Source organism: Heptranchias perlo, chromosome 25 (genome assembly GCF_035084215.1).
Source record: "Heptranchias perlo isolate sHepPer1 chromosome 25, sHepPer1.hap1, whole genome shotgun sequence".
Lineage (NCBI taxonomy): Eukaryota > Metazoa > Chordata > Chondrichthyes > Hexanchiformes > Hexanchidae > Heptranchias > Heptranchias perlo.
In genome coordinates this window covers 23,859,871-23,876,353 of record NC_090349.1, presented here as the reverse complement: position 1 = coordinate 23,876,353, position 16,483 = coordinate 23,859,871, and the positions used below count along the sequence as shown (strand labels likewise).

At 43.5% G+C, this 16,483-nt stretch overlaps 1 protein-coding gene across 1 annotated transcript in view; it reads left to right on the top strand.

Moving 5' to 3' along the window:
• Positions 1-16,483, top strand: part of slc15a4 (solute carrier family 15 member 4) — a 72,144-nt gene that overhangs the window by 27,417 nt on the left and 28,244 nt on the right. Inside the window, exon 6 of the mRNA XM_068005755.1 lies at positions 5,516-5,671. Within this exon, the coding sequence (XP_067861856.1) occupies positions 5,516-5,671 (156 nt within the window). The remainder of the gene's footprint in view (positions 1-5,515; positions 5,672-16,483) is intronic.

The following is a 16,483-nucleotide window of genomic DNA, read 5'->3' as shown; positions in this document are numbered from 1 at the left end:
GTTTGGATAGGCTGCTGGAGGAATATGTGCTGTCATCACTTTATGATCAAACAAATAAACATCCAACTATTCCCATCTTTATTCATCATTACAATTCTCATAGTTGGTTAAAGAGGAAATAAATTCTACTGAACTGTCACAAAATACTTGTACTTTGTGTCTCTATCTATTCCAATTGCCCTGCTTTAGATTGTGCTTTATGTAGCCCAGAAGCAAATCCTTTGTGTAGGATTCCCTCCCATGTACCATCATGAAGTTCCCTTTATTCCTTAACCAACACCACCACAAATAAACAATCTAGTAATTTGTCTCATTGCTGTTTGTACACTGCACTTCCCTACATTATGACTGCATGTCAAAGATACTTCAGTGGCTGTGAAGTGCTTTGGGATGTCCTGAGGTTATGAAAGGTGCTACATAAATGCAAGCTTTTTCTTTTGTTTCTATGGCAGTAATAATGTGAATGAGAATTGTAGCCAACAATCCATTCATGTTGTCATATGAGGGGGAGTTGTGTGCAAAAAAATTTGCTTCTAATTGCTTCTAATTTGCCTCTAATCAGTAGTTCACAGGATAACAAGAATGACCTGAAACATGCCAGGTGGAGGTATTTTTCTCTCTTACAACACTTATGGGCCTGTTCAGTAGAATATTTTGATACCTGCTGGGCACACCAGTCCTTGCTAGAGCAACAGTTTATACTAGAACAGTGGAGCTACAACATGTTTCCACATTCAATATGCACCAGCAGCAGGGTCATTGGTACGAGTCTACTATGAAACATAGTTTGCTTGGAGGGTCCAATTCTCGTGCAAAATGGTGCCAATGCAGACGTGAGATGCCTCGGTGAACTGAAAGGCAAAACAACTTGCCATCTAGTAAGTAAATTAGTGTGTCCACCCACCTTTTTTTCTAAACTTTAATTTTCACTGCTGTATTAGTTTTCATTTGTTTGATGTTCAGTAACCTTTCTTAGTAAAAGGAATATTACTCTTGCAACCTCTACCAGCTTTATTTAGCAATCTCCTTCAGAATGACTAAAAGGATGACAAATTGAATGCTAATTCTGTATGATATGTACAGCTTGGGAACTGGTACTGCAACAACCAGACTTGCAACCAGTGGAGGAGAGAAGTGCAGTTCAGAAATCATAAGAGGAGCGGTGGTTAATTCAGGAGCTGCTAGAGAAGTGGAGAATTATACAGTAACCAGTAGAGTTTGATCTCAGAGGCCAATAGGGAAGTTGAGATTGATACTGGGAAATGGTTGAGGAGCACAGGTTGATTCAGGAGGCCAGCATTGGGGGAGTAGATTAAAATCCAGGAAATCCGAGGCTAATCCAGTTCAGGAGTCAGCAAGCAGTGGAGGTACAGCCAGGAAAGCAGCGGAGCAACAAACTTCAAACCAGAATTTAAAAGAGCTCCAGGAAAGGAAATAAGAATTCCATTTCAAATGCGTCTTCTGTTTGAGAGCCTAGTTATTGTGGATATGGAAATGTTCCACCTTTCTTCTTCTCTCCTCTCTTCTCTTTCTTCCCCCCCCCCCCCCACCCCAAACAAAAGATGTTTGAACTTCATTGGCTTCATTAACAGATAATTTTGCCGCTGCTGCTATGTGCCACACAGGACCTGGTATGGGAAAGGAAAGATTAATACTGTTATGGGATATTGGATTAAAAAATTCTTCCCTGGAGATTGTTCTATTATGGCACCCTTTAACGATAATTCATTATACAGTATTGAAAGATAAAAATGTAGGAAGACAGACATTGTGGTGGTGGTTGACCTTTTAAATAAAAATGTTTTCCTATCTCATAGTCTGTCAGAAATGGTGACAGGAAATTGTCCTACAATAGCCAGCAACCTTTGCGTCTGTCAGTGAGATCTTTTGTGTTCACAAGGCTGAAGGTAGATTCTGCCCATTATTAGAACAGTTATATCAGCTGAAGATTCAAAGGTCACAGCTGTTGACATTAGTCTTTTGATAAGATTGCCATTCTAAGCAGCTAGCAGTGGTGCAACTAAAATATAATGTATCTTGATGAGATTGTCTGATGTCCTAAACAATGATACAACTGAAGCCAGATCCATTGAAACAATAACATGACCGCAAGATGTGTGTCAAACAGTACAAATCAATTTGTACAGGTCTATTTTAAAAAGTGTTAGAAGTAGTCAGCATTATGTAGTATATATAGGTTCAAGTCATAGAAGTTGCATTTATTGATGGTTAGAAGTTGTGCTTTTTTTTTAGGACAATATGTTTAAGTTGTGAAAAGTGTATTTTGTAGGCACTTAATTCCATACTGGTACAGTATACCTGAATATATTGAAGAACGATTCCTTTTCTCAAAATCCATTTGTATTGCATCCTAGTAGGTCAAGCATTAGTATGCTTGCCACACTCATTTTGGACAGCAAGTTCATTCCAGTAAATAAAAAACAAAAGGTATTGGCTTATAATACTGGTGTTACAGCTTTGGAATATCAAAAAGTGGCAGATGTAGGTCTGTCCCCAAATAATTGGTTCAGTTGTTTTTGGCAAATTAGCGGTAAGTGTATACGGCAGAATTAAGCCAGCATTGCATGATGAGATGTGGCTTCAACATCAAGATGGAATACACCACTTGGCCGTAAGTTGGTGTAAAAATGATCAACACTCTCAAATAGGGGCAATATCTGAATTAACAAACTACAGCTTCTGTTTCCCCTCCCCAACCAGCTGTAGGATGCAGCACTTGAAGTAGTAGATATTCCATGTATGGTTTATTTTGATTTTACGAGATGAACTTTACAAATATATATGCAACTTTTCTATAAAGTGTCAATTTAAGAACTCAGTGGGTAACTGTACCACTTAGTGTGATCTTGAGCCATACAGCATGATCCCACGTTTCTATTGAACTAGCTGACCTCAGCTGGTGAGATCGCAGCTGCTTTTAAGCATCCCTGCTGAAGAAGAGAAATTCCTGCTACTGATTGCTGTACTGTAACTCCTGCTGAACATTGAGAGAAAATAAAGTCAGTGTTGGCTGTGTGATACTTCCTTCTCTCGTCCCATCACCACTCACTCTCTTGTTTCCACTTGAGCAAGGTACAGGAGAGCTACCAGCATCACTGTTTTAAAGAGAGGAATTGATTTTCAGCATTGTTTTTTCTTTTTTGTTTCTCTCTGACCTGGAACTGCAACCACATGAATTGCTATATGAGGATTCCAGTGTCTGTTTCTCCCCCCGCCCCCTACCTATTTGATATCTTTAACTTTTAGCTATACATGGCATATTTAATTCTAAAACAACTGAGAACCATTTATAGCTTTAAAATATTAACCTTCCAGTTTTACAAATCCATACAGTTCGGTTGCATGGTTTGAGCAACACATATATGCAACGTGGTATTCTTTACTTGGGAACAATTAAATAGTCTAAAATATTTTGAACCTAGTTAATTAAAACTGCAGCATTCCTTTCCCAACAATTCATTAAAATCGAAAGAATTAAACACTGCTCTCTCACTGCTTGAGTTAATTTAGAAGTTAGTTATCAGTAAATTAATTAACACACTAAAATTAAACTGACTTTAAAAATTGCTTATGATATAGAATATTACAAGTAAAAAAACTCTGGTTAAGTACCTCTAGGAAATGTTTTGAAAATGATTTTTATGATGTTTTGTTTAGTGGTGACATTGATGTATTTATATTAAATGTGCACCCATTCATTTACCTATCCATGCTTAGTACCAATGTATTATACATAAACAACAAGATGAAATAAAGCTGAAATATTTAATTTCCATTTCATAAAAAACTGATTTGTAGCATTTAGAATAAATTCTCTATTGGGCATCCTTCTAAAGGCCAGAACATTTAAACAGTCTCCAGTTTTTGATTTTTGAATAATTTGAATAAGGTTTGAGGAGTTTTTGTGTTTTCTGTGTAATGTAGAGAAAAGATATATTAGAAATGGTTTTATTCCCATCTTGAATGCAATTACATAGCATGAAGTTTATTATAGGATGTTCCGTTGATTGGTCAGTTTTCTATTAACATTTCCAACCTTGTTCAAACAACGTTTGGAAGATTTATATTTTCTATTTTCTATGATCTCTAACTATATGTATGCAGTTTGCAAATTAATCATTTTCATTTCATTTAGCCCTGTATGGAAAAATAAGCCTGGCCACCTTTTTCTGTTCAATGAAACAAAGATAATTACAGATGAGGAAGGCCATCTGGCCCATTTTAATTAATCCATCCAGAAAGACCCTACATTTCCCACATTGCAACATCAAAATGTTCCATGAATGATAGAATAGTACAGATGAAAACTCTACCTGGAAGTCCATTCACTCTTTTGTGTAAAGAAGCACTTCCTATTATCAGTCCTAATTATTAGATGTTGCATTCCATGAGTGTGATTGCAAAAGAGATTAAACTAAATGTGTGCCCAAATTTAAAATTTGCTTTTGAAAAGTTTTTTTGAAATAAAGAAAATATTCAAATGTTTAAATGAAAAAGACAGGCTTCAAATTATGTATGTTTAATAAATGAAATGTTCAATATCAAATTCCAACAGATTCTTTTCATACATTAGGCATCAGAGTGGACCCATTTAGCTGGCTCATAATTTTCCATGAGAGGGGTTGTGTCAGTTCTGGAGATGGTTGTCTTATCGTTTACTGCTGCTGACTTAATAAATGAGAAACTCTGAAATCAGCTGTTTTAATGGTGGAAATTTGATAACACGTGCAATTTAACAACTCACTAGAGACCCTAGTTCTGCACTCTTCCTGAACAACAGTAAAATAGGGATTTCAAATACACAAGATACTGGCTGGCTCTCTTCCAATAAAAATATCAGTATTCCTATGTAAGAAATTGGGAAGTAACTTTAAAAAAAAAAGAAATTGAGTCAGCATCTTGAGATTTTTTTTTCTCAGTTTAAGCAGTTGATTTTATTCAGGCTTTCTGTAAATAGAAATTGTACCTTGCTCAGACATTTAAATTTCAATTTCAGCACTTGAAAGTTTTGATGCGTGCTATAACTCATTTATCTGTATGCAAACTATGAAATTTCCCCCATTGAAATAGTTCCTCTACTTCGTGGTTTCCCCACATATTCAGTCGCCAGCAGTAAAATGCCCTAATTAAATCTGAATTACCTGTGAAGAACATTGTAATGACAGTTAATGGCAATAATGGATGATTCAAAGCTTTAACTTTGCATTCATTTGTTCTGTGAAGATGAAATGGCAAAACTGAATAATGGTTTAGAATTGGAATTGAATTTTGTTTTATTAAATGTAGTTTTGCCTATTTCATCATTTATATGATCTTGAAGATTGAAATTTCAGAAACAAAAATAAATCCATAAAACATGTAATGGTTTGATTAGAACAAGATATAAATGAAAACCTAACCAAAGACTTCAGGATTATCGGGCTGCACATATATTAGTTGCCAAATATTCTGTTTCACTGTTTGTGTACAAACCTATTCTGTTTTTTCTTGTCAGGAATTCTGGAAGATCAGCGTTTGAATAGCCTACGGAATGGTACAATTGAGCAACAGATTGGAAATGTGTGGTACAACGCTGCACCATTATCAATATGGTGGCAAATTCCACAGTATGTAATGATCGGGATTAGCGAAATATTTGCAAGTATAGCAGGTAAGTGTGGCAAACAGTACTATTAATTCTCATATGTAATTAGTATCAATTCTCTACATCCTGATGTTTTTCCAATGAAGATGCTGTTGAATATAAACCAGTATCCTTTAACTACAAGGCTATAAATCGACTAAGAAGTTCAGGTAACATTTTTAGACATGAAGATCATGGGCTCTATTTTTGCACCCGCTGTCGGGTGCGTTCCTGGCGGGGGGGGCTCTGAAAATCGGAGAATCCCGGCGCGGTACCGGAGCCCGCCCCGAACCTGCGCACTTCCGGGTTCCCCACTGACGCGCCGGCGTGCGAGCGCAGCCCCCGCTGGTGGGAATCCCGCAGGCAATTAAAGTCAGCGGGGTTCCACTTGAAGGTATTTATTTAGGTATTTCAGGTTAAAGGATTATATGGGATTTTAGAGCAAACTGGGACTGTTTCCCACACTGGGGGAAACACTCCCAGGTCAAATGGACGTGTTGCAGCTGTCAGCCTGTGGCAGCTGCAAAGGTCCATTTGACAGGTGGGGGTGGGGGAGACCCTCACCCATTGCAGGAGGCCACTCTGTCACTTGGGACAAAGTTTGGCCTCCACCACCCACCTCCTGACAGTCAAAGTCACCAACCTGCACACTTACCCCAGGGTCCGGAGACATGTACCTACCGTGCGGACCCCCTCAGATGTACATCTTGCAGATGGGGGCCGCCGTTGCTGCAGTCATGACCTCCTCGGAGGGCGAACAGCATCACCAGCCTCGCCATCCACGCCGTCCACCTCTGACACGTGGAGCTCCACAACAGAGTGCTGTGACACATCCACCTGTACAGCAGAAGGGAGGGCTACCGCAGAGAGAGATGCGTCGCAGAGGGCACTACCCTCGCCACAGGGTCCACAGACCGAGGCTCAGCTTCCTGGACCTCTCTGAGCAGCAGTGCACACGGAGGCTCAGAGTCACTCGACATGGAGTCGTGGACATCTGCAGCCTCTTTCATGCCGAGCTGCTCCTGGCTGGCCCGAGCACCATCTTCTTACCTGTCGCTGTCAAAGTCACCACTGCCCTCAACAACTTCTCCTCCGCATCCTTCCAGGGTGCAACCAGGGACGTCGCCGATGTCTCTCAGTCGTCTGCACAAAAGAGCCCTGCAAATACACCTACACCCACTCTGCAGTGACACAATGGGTGACATCAGTTGTGGGTCCTCATAGTGATCCTCAGGAGAGGGCATTATTGCACAAACCAGACAGGATTCGCGAAGACATGGCAGTAGTGGTGCCAATATAATATGTAATGTGAGTTGGTCAGAAATTCAATAGAAGTAACACCCATGACAAACCCTCACACCCTTGTGCATCCCCTTCATGCTCACGACACGTTTGCCTTACGCTGCCGACTGCACATATGTGATGCATGCCCTGTGGTTGAGTGAGACTGGCCGTGAAAGAGATGCACGAGAGGGTGAGTATGAGATAGAGCCATGAGATTGTATGAGGATTGGGTTGAGTGGTAGTGGCGGGATGAGTATTGGCGAGGTGAGTAGGTGCAGGTAAGATGAGGATGAGGTTTGAGTGGGTATGAGGGTTGATGTGACAGAGTAGTGTTGGCAGTGCTGAAGGAGATGAGTGGGGGCAGTGATGTGGCAGACGGAGTGTAGGGGAAAGACTACGTGTACTCACTTTGGCTGACCTACTGAGGTCGTTGGAGCGCCTCCTGCACTGTATGCAGGTGGGCGATATGTTGGTTGCGCTGGTGACCTCCTCTGCCACCTCGAGCCAGGCCTTCCTGGTGGCAGAGGCAGGCCGCTTCCTCCCGCACGCCGGGAGGAAGATCTCTGTCCTCCCCCTCCTCCTCACCCCATGTATTGATACCTGGAGTGAGGCATCATTAAACTGGGAGCAGCCTTCCCCCTGGGCTGCTCCATGCTGTAATTTTTTCTGTTTGTTGCAGCATCTGTCAGTGGAGGACTGCCCCTTTAAATAGAGCTCCTCCAGCTGACAGATCTCACTGCGCATGCGCAGCCCGCCCGACGCGCAGATCAGCAGTGGGGAACCCGGAGGAGCAGGTAAGTGGATCCAATTAGTGGATTGGATCCTACAATCGCGCAGGAAACTGACTAATTTCACCGGGCGCGTTACCCACGCGCCCGATAGCCCCCCCCCATCACTCACTCCCTCGTCTGTACTTTCTCCCCTTCTAGGAGAAGGGAGCTCAGAATGCTCGAGAGGACGAGCACCGAAGGGAGGCCTCCACAAATAGTGGTCCTCACAGATGTGGACGAGGAGGCGGCCCTGCAGATCAGCCGCACCCTCGAGTGCCTGTCCGTCGGGGATGCCGAGACTGCCACCCCACAAACATCTGGTGACACAACTTTAACATTCATCACACACAACATGAATTAATCTTAACAGTGATTGGCATGTTGAACACCTCATTATGCTCATCACAACATGACACATCTGTGATGATACTTAATATTGCTTTCTGTTCCCTTACAGGCCATTCAACGACTGCAGTGACGGCAGAGGGCGATTCCTAAGAGGACCTGCCGGCCTCTGAGGGTGCACCGTCACATCTAAGCAAGCTATCCACTAGCGCAGACACTCACACCTCCGTAGGTCCCGGTAGTCCGTTAGTTGGCAGCTGGTGAGTCACCACACGTGAGCATGAGCAGACACTGGTGGCAGAGGCAGCTGTGGAGGGTCTGCATTGGTGGGAGCACCCTTCTCCAGGCTCTGCTCAGCTCGACGCAGATGCTGAACCCCAGAGGCCATCCTTTAAAAGGAGAATGATCGAGGGACAGCAGCACATTTGTGAAGCTCTGGAACAGGTGCCATGCACACTCTCCACAACAATGCAGAGAATGAAGGGGTGCAACTCCTGCATGAGTGGAATGGTGGCAAAGGTATGTGAGCAACTGTCAGAGAGTGTCACACGTAACTGCTGAAATGTCTGAGATAGTGTCGCAGGTAAGTACAGGAATTTCTGCAATGGAGAGAAGGCTAGCCTCCGTTGAGCTTCAAGCGTGACTCACAAATTAGTCCATTCAGGCCCTGACAATGACCGTGTGGGCTCAGGGTGAACTACATTCTGCTGCCTTAGACAGGCAGATGGATACATTGGCACAGGCCTTACAAGACATCACACATGTCCTCCAAACTGTTGTCCAGCAGTGTGGTAGGAGTGATGTGCTCTTGGCCTAGGAGAGGGATGATGGCGAAAGGGGATAAGGAAGTGGGGACACCACTCAAAGCGCTCCCACGTCTCACCCGTTGCCCCCCCCCCCCCCCCCTCAACCAGTATCCGCAATGCTGCCTCCTCTCCAGGTGGCTGAGTCTGCCCCTGCACAAGTGCAGGTGGAGCAGTCTTTGGAGGGGCCCTTACGGGCTTCAAAACCCAGAGGGTGTAGGCCAAAAGCATCTAAGCTGTCAGGGCATGAACAAGAGCAACCTACCACTACCTCTGCTGCAGCCACAGTGGGTGCACCACTTAGAAGCATTGGAAGAGAAAGGCTAAGGATTTGTGATCAGAAAGGGTATGCACAAGGGTGTCTGACAGACAGATGTTTTTCTTTTATATTTGTTTTTTGTTAAAGTCACATTAAATCTTATCATTCTCACTGCTACTGCCACGTCTTGCCCATTCTTGACTGGCTTTTGTGATAGCACCATTTCATGTGCTTCACCATGAACGGCGACAGTTGATGCCACCCAGTGGGTCACTTTACAGTGGGTGTATGTGTAGTTACAGGATTGTTTTGTGTGGGGGGTGGGGGTGTGGCTGGCGCTGGTCTTTCCAAGTGGTGCGATGACTGCACTCTTCTCACTTTCTGATCTTACGAGAACCGTTCACATATGAATGACTCGCTGGCCTCACGAGCAGCCAGGTGAGCCGCTGCTCTGCCCATGGGTTCGTCCTCCTCCTGCTCCTACTCGATGTGGATGAGGGGATGGGGCCTCAACCGGTACCCCTCTCTTGCGCCATGTTGTGCAGGACACAACACACTACTGTAATGCAACCCACTCTCGCTGGTGCGTATTGAAGCGCTTCCCCCAGAACGATCGAGGCACCAAAATCGCATCTTGAGCTGCCCTATCGCATGTTCAAATATAGGCCTGGTGGCGATGTGGCTGTTGTTGTATTGACGCTGTTGCTCGCCGATGGGGTTCCTCAGAGGCATCATGAGCCATGTGTGCAGGGGGTATCCCTTGTCCCCGAGGAGCCAGCCCTTAAGGGTGTTTAGTGTGTGGAAGAGGCCTGGGTTGTTGGATTCCTTCAATGAAGGAATCGTGGCAGCTGCCAGGAAATCTGGCGCACGCGTGAAGGAATTTTTTGCGGTGGTCACAAACGAGCTGAGTGTTGATGGGGTGATGCCCCTTTCTGTTGATGAGCAGTCCTGCTTGTTTGGAGGTGCTCGGATTGCTATATGCGTGCAATCGATTGCACCCTGCACCCGTGGGAAGCCAGCCACAGAGTGGAATCCCACTGCCCTCTCCATCTGGCTGAGGTTATCCATGGGGAAGTTGACGTATTGCAAGGCAGTGAGCTGCCTTATGCACTTGCGTGCAGATGACTGAGAGACCCCGGCGATGTGACTTGTGGCACCCTGGAATGATCCGGAGGCGAAGAAATTGAGGGCAGTGGTGACTTCAACAACGATGGGTAATGAGATGTTGTGAGGCCCAGCCGAGAGCAGCTCGGCATGAAGGAGGCTGTAGATGTCTGTGACCACCTGGCGACTCACTTTCAGCCTCCGTATGCGCTGCTCCTCAGAGGCCCAGGAAGCTGAGCCTCAGACTGCAGACCCTCTGGCGAGGGTAGTGCCTCCTGCGACGTCGCTCCCTCTGTGATCTTGTGCAGATGCCTGTGGCGCAGCACTGCGTTGTGGAGCTCCAAGTGGCGGAAGTGCACACCGTGCCTGGCGAGGATGGTGATGTTCCTCGTCCTCTGATGTAGTGGTGAATGCAGCCATCGCGCCCCCTCCCCACCATCTAGATAGTGTCAGTTTGAGGGTGTGCAAACAGAAGAATTCTGAGTGGAAACCAAGAATTTTCAGTCTAAACCCAAAGATCTCCCAGCCAACAGTTTGTCTGAGAGAACTGAATGCCCTGCTGCAATAACTCACCTTTTATCCCCATCTGTCAAACAGGCATTTAAATATCCAAATGGCTGCCGGCTGAAACACAGCTCCTTCAACATGGCGTGTTTCACACAGCACAGGAAACATGCTGAGGCAGAATGAAAATCCTTTCCCTGCCTCAATCACCATAAAATTAAGTACTTTAACAAGTTTAAAAATCTTAATGACTGATTTAAAAATCAACAAAGCCAGCGGCCGCGCACGCACACACACAGACGCGTCTGTGTGAAATGCGGAAGTTGGCGGGTTGGAGCCGGCTTCCTTACCCGCTCTGGATGTTCGTTGCCCCCAACGCACCCGGACTTCTTTTTGAAAATTGAGCCCATTGCTTCAAATTGAGAGGTTTGAACAGAAGTACAGATAGATGTATATTGTTGCTTTTGCTAGCTGTTTACTGGTTTATGTACCAATATATTTTTGTGTTCTCTTTATATCGTTTGTATTTCCATCCTGGGATATGAGGGTTGTCCTATGAGGAGAGATTGAGTAGAATGGGCCTGTACTCTCTGGAGTTTAGAAGAATGAGGTGATCTCATTGAAACATATAAGATTCTGAAGGGGTTGACAGGGTAGATGCTGAGAGGCTGTTTCCCCTGGCTGGAGAGTCTAGTCTCAGGATAAGGGATCGGCCATTTAGGACTGAGATGAGGAGGAATTTCTTCACCTCGGGGTTGTGAATCTTTGGAATTCTCTACCCCAGAAGACTGTGGATACTCGATTGTTGAGCATGTTCAAGACTGAGATCGATAGATTTTTGGACTCTAGGGGAATTGAGGGATATGGGGATTCAGTGGGAAAATGGAGTTGAGGTCAAAGATCAACCATGATCTTATTGAATGGCGGAGCAGGCTCGAGGGACCATATGGCCTACTCCTGCCCCTATTTCTTGAGGTCTTATGCTCTTATCTCCTGACATTGCAAATAATAAAGACTGCCTTTATAAAAGCTCCTGCATTCACTGAATGCTATGCTTTTAAAAAGTTATCTACTTTCTCATGCCACTTGAGTAAATGGTATAAAAATCTGCTTCATTATTAAAGTGGAATTTATCAATACAATGTCAGTTTTCACAATCCTTCAACAGGAAAATAACTAAAATTACTATTTTTGGCCTGCTACAAATGTTTTCAGCTGTATTTCTCCTTGTGGACTGCTCAGCATGTATGATGCTGAAAGAGACCTCGGAGTCTTTGTAGATTCATTGCCATACATGTCCAACCTATGTAGAGTAGCAAAGCCAGTAGGCTGTTGAACTACATAGCCAAAGCAGTAGAATATAAGTTTAAAATCGGTAATGATCACACTTTATAATGCACTGGTCAGACTGCACCCTGTATACTGTGTCCAGTTCTGGTTCCCAAAAAAATAAGAGACATTCAAGCACTGGTGGTACCGCAGAGAAAAGTTGTGAGACTGATTTTTGTTAGGCAAGGTTATTAAGGGTTGCGGAACCAAAGAGGGTAGATGGAGCTAAGATACAGATCACCTATGATCCCCAGTGTCACGGGTCTGAGATAAACTGAAAGACCGGGGGAAAGTTCGGCTTATCAGACTAGAAAGGATGTGTCAGAGAGGTGATCTTAGAGGTATATAAGATTGTTAAGGATATAGAAAAAGTAAACTTGGAATAAAGGTAATTTTAGCACCGTTATCCTTCTTCACGCACAAAGAGATCAGCGTGTGGCATAAACTTACAGCCAGAGCGGTGGAAGCAAAAATCCTGGAATTATAATTGCTTTGGACTGCTTGCTTTCTAATGCATCATTATTGCTGTCCACGAGGATCAAAATTCAGGACAGTCTGCATGGGTGTTAGAGGCATAAAGAGAGAAGGAGAAAGACACAAAGAATTAGAGCTGGAGACAGTTACAGGAGGAGAGATGTAATCGTTTTCTAACTCTTATCTGTGAACAATGCCATAAGTTAATTTTTAAAAAAATATCTCTCAAATTACAATGTTGAAATATTTCTATTATAAAAAGGCAAGTCTTCTTACAGTGAGCAACATTACAGGGGATCTGCTTGTACTCTTTAATATTATTTGATATACTGCTGTTATGCTATCAATCATCTCATGCTGCTTCCACCAAACAACAATAACAGATTTATAACTCAAACTGCTTTCTCTATACATCAATTTGGAAGGCCAAAATCTGTAACTGCACCTCTGGGAAGTTTTCACTGTTCAAATGGATATAGCTCAATGATTTCACCCATCCACCAATGAGCATTACTGAAATCCTGGTGAAAACATTGTGTTGTCTACCCAGTACGTGGTGTTGAAGTAGAATTTTGTAAATTTTAAGCTTTCACTTTAGTTCTCATTCTGAATACTGTCGCATATATAGATTTTATTTCCAGTAAAAGGGTATTTTGCAAAACATAACTTTCCTTTTGTGGGAAACTACAGATAGAGGTTGCATCTGCAACTTCAAGTCTCAATTTGGTTTCTGTATGATGTGTATGTTTCACTGCCACTAATAAAAAAAAAAGCATCTACTAAATATAATGTAAATTATTTGTCTTATCTCAATGGGACCTGACTAAGTGCAGGACATTCTGAAGTTCTGAAGGGGGAGGGTGAACAGCCAGAGGTTGTGGTCCATGTCGGTACCAACGACATCAGTTTAAAAAAAGGGATGAGGTCCTGCAAGCAGGATATAGGGAGTTAGGAAATAAATTAAAAAGCAGGACCTCTAAGGGAGTAATCTCAGGATTACTCCCAGTGCCAGGTGCTAGCGAGAGCAGAAATAGGAGAATAGACTAGATGAATGTGTGGCTTGAGAGATGGTGTAGGAGAGAGGGGTTTAAATTCCTGAGGCATTGGGACCGATTTTGGGACAGATGGGGCCTGTACAAGCTGGACGGGTTGCACCCAAGCAGAACCAGGACAGACATACTCGCGGGGGCATTTGCTAGTTCTGTTGGGGAGGGTTTAAACTAGTATGGCAGAGGGATGGGAACCAAAGGGCAGGTTCAGATAGGACAAATTCAGACCAGGAAACAGGAAGTAGAAAAGCAGCTAGTGACGTAGTTAGCGACTCAAAGGCAAAAGAAGCAAAGGTTAAATAGTGTTCAGCACAGGAATTTGACTGGGTTAAAGGGTATATACTTCAATGCAAGGAGTATTACAAACAAAGCAGATGAGCTAAAGGCTCATGGCAGCACATTATCATTGCTAGAACGGAAACCTGGCTTAAAGAGGGGGATAATTGGCAGCTCAATATCCCTGGATATAGAGTTTTCAGGCAGGATAGAGTGGGTGATAAAAAAGGAGGGATGATATGCTAAATGGATCATCAATCAAGGCCATATGGGTTGAGATAAGAAATAAAGGGGCAGTCACACTACTCGGAGTGTACTATAGACCCCTGAATAGCGAAAGGGAGATGGAAGAACAATTATGTAGGCAAATTTCTGAGTGCAAAAATAAGAGGGCAATAATAGTAGGAGACTTCAACTACCCTAACATCAACTGGGATTCAAACAGTGTGAGGGACGCAGAGGGTGCAAAATTCTTGATCAGTGTCCAGGAGAACTTTTTTAGCCAGTACGTGACAAGCCCAACAAGAGGGGATGCAATTCTAGATTTAGTCCTGGGAAATGAAGATGGGCAAGCGGGTGAAGTGACGGTGGGTGAGCATATTGGGGATAGGGACCACAATTCAGTTAGTTTTAGCATTATTATGGAAAAGGACAGAGTTAAATCGACAGAGTTAAATCAGGAGTAAACGTTTTAAATTGGGGGAAGGCAAATTTTACAGAACTAAGAGGTGATTTGGCAGAAGTGGACTGGACACAACTACTTGAGGAGAAATCAGTGGCAAGCCAGTGGGAGGCAATAAAAAGTGAAATTCTACGGGTACAATGCAGACACGTCCCCTCAAAGAAAAAGGGTGGCACTGCCAAATTTAGACCTCTCCGGTTGTCTAGAAGTATACGGGGCAAGATAAAGCAGAAAAAGAAAGCATATCTCTGTCACAGAAAACTAAATACTGCTGAAAGCCTAGGGGAGTATAGAAAGTACAGGGATGATGTAAAAAGGAAATAAGGAAAGCAAAGAGAGGGCATGAAAAAATATTAGCTAGTAAGATTGAAGAAAACCCAAAGATGTTTTATCAGTACATTAAGAACAGGAGGATAGCTAAGGAAAAGGTGGGACCTATCAGGGATGATAAGGGTAACTTGTGTGTAGAAGCAGAGGATGTGAGTAGGGTTTTTAAATGAATATTTTGTCTCTATTCACAAGGGAAAGGGATGATCCTGATGTAGTAGTTAAAGAGGAGAGGTGTGAATTATTGGATAAGGTAAACATAACGAGAGAGGAAGTACTAGTGGGACTGGAATCCTTGAAAGTTGATAAGTCACCAGAGTCGGATGGATTGTTTCTTAGGCTATTGTAGGAATCCAGGGAGGAAATAGCGGATGCTCTGAGGATCATTTTCCAATCCTCACTATATACAGGGGAGGTACCGGAGGACTGGAAGACTGCAAACGTAGTACCATTGTTTAAAAAGGGTACGAGGGAAAGGCAGAACAGTTATCGGCTGGCCAGTCTTGCCTCGGTGGTGGGCAAACTATTAGAATTGATACTGAGCGATAGGATAAGTCACTTGGAAAGACATGGTTTAATCAGGTTTAGACAGCATGGATATGTTCAGCGAAGGTCATGCCTTACAAATCTGATTGAATTCTTTGAGGAAGTGACAAGGAGGATTGATGAGGGTAGTGCAATGGATGTTGTCTACATGGATTTTAGTAAGGCATTTGACAAGGTCCCACATGGCAGACTGGTCAGAAAGGTAAAAGCCCATGGGATACAGGGAAATGTGGCAAATTGGATCCAAAACTGGCTCAGTAATAGGAAACAAAGGGTAAAAGTTGATGGATGTCTTTGCGAATGGAAATCTGTTTCCAGTGGTGTGCCACAGGGCTCAGTGTTGGGTCCCTTGCTGTTTGTGGTATATATTAATGATTTGGACTTGAATGTAGGGGGCATGATTGGCAAATTTGCAGACGACACAAAAATTGGCCGTATAGTTGATAATGAAGAGGATAGCTGTAGACTCCAAAAAGATATCAATGGGTTGGTGGAGTGGGTGGAAAAGTGGCAAATGGAGTTCAACCCAGAGAAGTGTGAGGTAATGCACTTAGGGAGGGCAAACAGTAAAAGGGAATACGCAGTAAACGGGAATATATTGAGAGGGGTAGAGGAAGTGAGAGACCTTGGAGTGCATGTGAAGGTGGCAGTAGAGGTAGATAAGGTTGTGAAGAAGGCATACAGAATGATCTCCGTTATTAGCCGAGGTATAGAATACAAAAGCAGGGATGTAATGATGGAACTGTATAAAATGCTAGTAAGGCCACAGCTGGAGTATTGTGCGCAGTTCTGGTCACCACATTACAGGAAGGACGTAATTGCTCTGGAGAGAGTGCAGAGAAGATTTACAAGAATGTTGCCAGGGCTTGAAAATTGCAGCTACGAGGAGAGATTGGATAGGCTGGGGTTGTTTTCCTTGGAGCAGAGGAGGCTGAGGGGAGACTTGATTGAGGTGTACAAAATTATGAGGGGCCTAGATAGAATAGACAGGAAGTACCTGTTTCCCCTAGAGTAGAGTTCAAGAACTAGAGGACATACATTTAAGCTGATTGGTGGAAGGATTAGAGGGGACATGAGGAAAAACTTT